At 53.4% G+C, this 3,026-nt stretch overlaps 1 protein-coding gene across 1 annotated transcript; it reads right to left on the bottom strand.

The window, feature by feature from the left end:
- Positions 1–123: 123 nt before the first annotated feature.
- On the bottom strand, positions 124–2,177 carry LTS14_010971 (uncharacterized protein; the record flags this gene model as incomplete). The annotated part of the gene is made up of 2 exons (XM_064843619.1): positions 124–689; positions 710–2,177. 2 exons carry the CDS (start codon positions 2,175–2,177, stop codon positions 124–126), a joined length of 2,034 nt encoding a protein of 677 aa, XP_064688801.1.
- Positions 2,178–3,026: the final 849 nt, after the last annotated feature.

Raw genomic sequence — 3,026 nt, 5'->3', positions numbered from 1 at the left:
GCTCTTAGCTTATAGCTCATAGCGTGATGTGACAGATGCTGCCACATGATCTGTCTGCACTATACCACACACGACCTTGCGTTACCTCTCGGCAGCTTCGTGGTTTGTGGCTAGATTGGTACCCTAGCCACTCACTCCCATGAAAACATAGCTAAGCCGAACTTCAGCGGTGACACCCACTTCTTCCTCGTTGTATTGCTGCGTAACCATGACCATCAGGCTTTCCAAGCAGCGGAAGAGATTCACTTCATCTTCTGCGACCTCGCTCCGACGACGCAGTGCTTTCACAGCGTCCACTAATCGTGGAGTATCTTCGTCCCTCAAAGGTGAAAGACAGAGCCTCCGTATGAGATTGGCATCTTTGTGGTCTGCCTCACTGTTGCCCGCCATGGGTGGATAGTCCAGTAGCTCCGATCTTGTGCTGTCCAGCTTCTTGATCCGAGCTTGCGTCAATTCTGCTTGATCCCTTGCAGTTGACCCCATGTACAGCGCCAGCGGGTGGACGGGATGAGATTCGTACGTGATGATGAGCTGCGACGAATCCAGCCCGAACGTCGCGTAACTGATACGAATGGTATGTTCCGGTCGGGGTTCTGTCCTTGCAACGCCCTTCGCGATGGTCTTTCGACCAATGTGTTCTCTCGGGGACGAGCACGTCGCGGGCCATGGAAACCGCTTGCGGGAGTTCTCTTTCGGTCTCCTCTCTCACGGTGTGCATTCTTGCGCATCAGCGGCGACGAAAGCTCATCGTCGCTAATGGGATCACTGTCTTCTGCCATTGAGCTCGCGGCTTGCGGCGCAGCATTGGGAGTGCTGACGCGGTCCGCGGCTGGTACTTCGTCTGTCGCGTCAGTGAGAGATAGTTCTAGTCCCTTCCCCAGTGCCACCTCGATCTGCGAAAGATCCGAGGTCAGTGATTCCGGCATTTGAAGCAGAGTCACGTCTTGTAGTGGTGACGGCGATGGTGCCACAGGGACCCCTGTTTGATCCGGATCACCGCTATGGAGCATTTTCGGACGAGGAGTCTCACTTCTGTCAGCCAAGGACGAAATTGGCGACATCGCATCTGGTAAATCAAGTGGCGACGGCTTTTCAGCCATGTCAGTGTCACGTGAGGCTGGCACGTTAGGGCTGATCTTCCTTTGCGCGATAGCAGAGGCAGAAGGCAATGGTGCATCGAGACCTTCGACTAAAGGCATGGCATTCCGATCGGGCTCAGACAGCTCTGTTGACACTTCTGTGTCTACTTCATCCTGTGCTCGAGCCAGCAGGTCGGGCGTTGACAGCACATCTTGCGAATAGGAAGGAGGTGTGGGAGAGTGTGCGCTCTCATCCGGAATCCTCTTTGCCCCTGGGGTTTCTGCAAGCGAGGCGGGAGAGATTACAGAAGCTGTTTGGGCTGGCTCAGCATGTGGTTGAAGAGGTGTGGTAGGATTAGTCAAAGCATCTGGGTCCCACTCGCGCGCGCCAACGGGCTCGCCAGTCAGAATGGCTTCCCCAAGTGTCTCGGTGATAGCCCCGGCTTCACTCGACACATTGGAGGTGGCTTCACCCGAGACGTCCTCAAGAGATCCTTCGAGAGCGATGTCAGGGACGAACGGGGCTGTGTCATGGCTTTTTGAGGAGACTGCTTCTGGAAGTTCGTTGGCGGCAGCAGCAACAGATGTTTCGATCGTCGTCTCGTCGCGAGCCTTTGGCAGGCTTCGTGGGACTTGTTCATCATCATACGACCCAGCTGTTGAGGCCAACACTGTTGCATCAGTCAAGCGTTGTGATGATGTAGGAGGTGGGGAAGCGTCAGCACCGAGAGTGACCAAGTTGTCCTGGTTATCCCTACAGAGCTCATTCGCAGAGTTGTCCGCTACAATCTTCTGTGTCGCGCAGGACGGTAAGTCACAAGTGCTGGCAGAATCAGGTACTTCAGGACTTGTAGAACGGCGACGTTCCCCAACATTAGCGATTTGAGGGTTTTCGAAGTACGAATCTGGGCCAACACTCAACCCCGCAACGCCGTGGCCATTTTCAGAGCAGGTTTGAGAAGAATCCTGAGCGGTGTGTGTAACGATTGTCACCTCGAGCCCAGCTCTAGCGCATTCTGGTATGCGCGGTGTTCTTGACATCCACGTCGACGCAGGGGGTGTCATCTTTTCTATCGTCGGGAACGAATCGACATCCATGTCCTCTCCTTCGAAAGTTGGGCGCGTGAGTCGTGAGCTGCAGCTTAACTCGTGTATCTGTTTGAAATTAGCTGGGAATTAGCGTGTGCCATGGTCTAGACATTGGCTGGCAGCCCAAATGCTAGGTAGAAGTATTCACCTCTCGTTTAAGTGATTCGTTCTCGGCACGCAGTCAGGCGTTGTATTCGGACACACAGGTGAGTTCTGATCGGGCTGCATCCCTGAGACTCATGTCAGATCTCGTACGGGCAGGTACTGAAGTGTAGAGCAGTGCCTCTCGTGTGTTAGGATTGCTTCTCGACCCTCGGAGTCTGCTAGCCTTTTCGCCACTTCTTATAGGTGTCTCCGAAGAGCTTCATTCTCCTGCAACACCGAGTCAGATTCGAGCCCTATACACTGATCGCTCATGCTGTGAGTCGATATAGCCATTGCTCGAAACCACAAGCTCATTCATGAGAGTGCAAGAAGACGCCAGGCCTGGGGAGAGTTATCGCCTTGCATATATGAAGGCCGGCATCTAGGAGCAAGGACAGGTCATCACAGTACTTGCACAATGCATTGATTGGCAGTGAGGGCCTACACGCATCAAGCTCCGGCCTGCTGTCCCACGAACAGGCTTAATCCTTCCTGCAAGGGACGTACTGGTCTGAGCTAAAGAAGTAGAATGAACGAATGACTATGTCCATAAATAGATGTGAGTCATGCAGCTTCGACGTATATAGCTTAGCTGCTCGATTCTCAGCGCATTTCAGAGCACTAAACCGTTCACGGCCAAATCTCAATAAACGTACGAAGAATTTATAGCTTCTTATGAATCTGTTTGCGAGGCTGTTCTCTGGATCCCGGGAT

Source organism: Recurvomyces mirabilis, assembly GCF_035927965.1.
Source record: "Recurvomyces mirabilis strain CCFEE 5264 chromosome Unknown scaffold_86, whole genome shotgun sequence".
Classification (NCBI taxonomy): domain Eukaryota; kingdom Fungi; phylum Ascomycota; class Dothideomycetes; order Mycosphaerellales; family Teratosphaeriaceae; genus Recurvomyces; species Recurvomyces mirabilis.
This window is presented reverse-complemented; position numbering and strand designations above follow the sequence as displayed.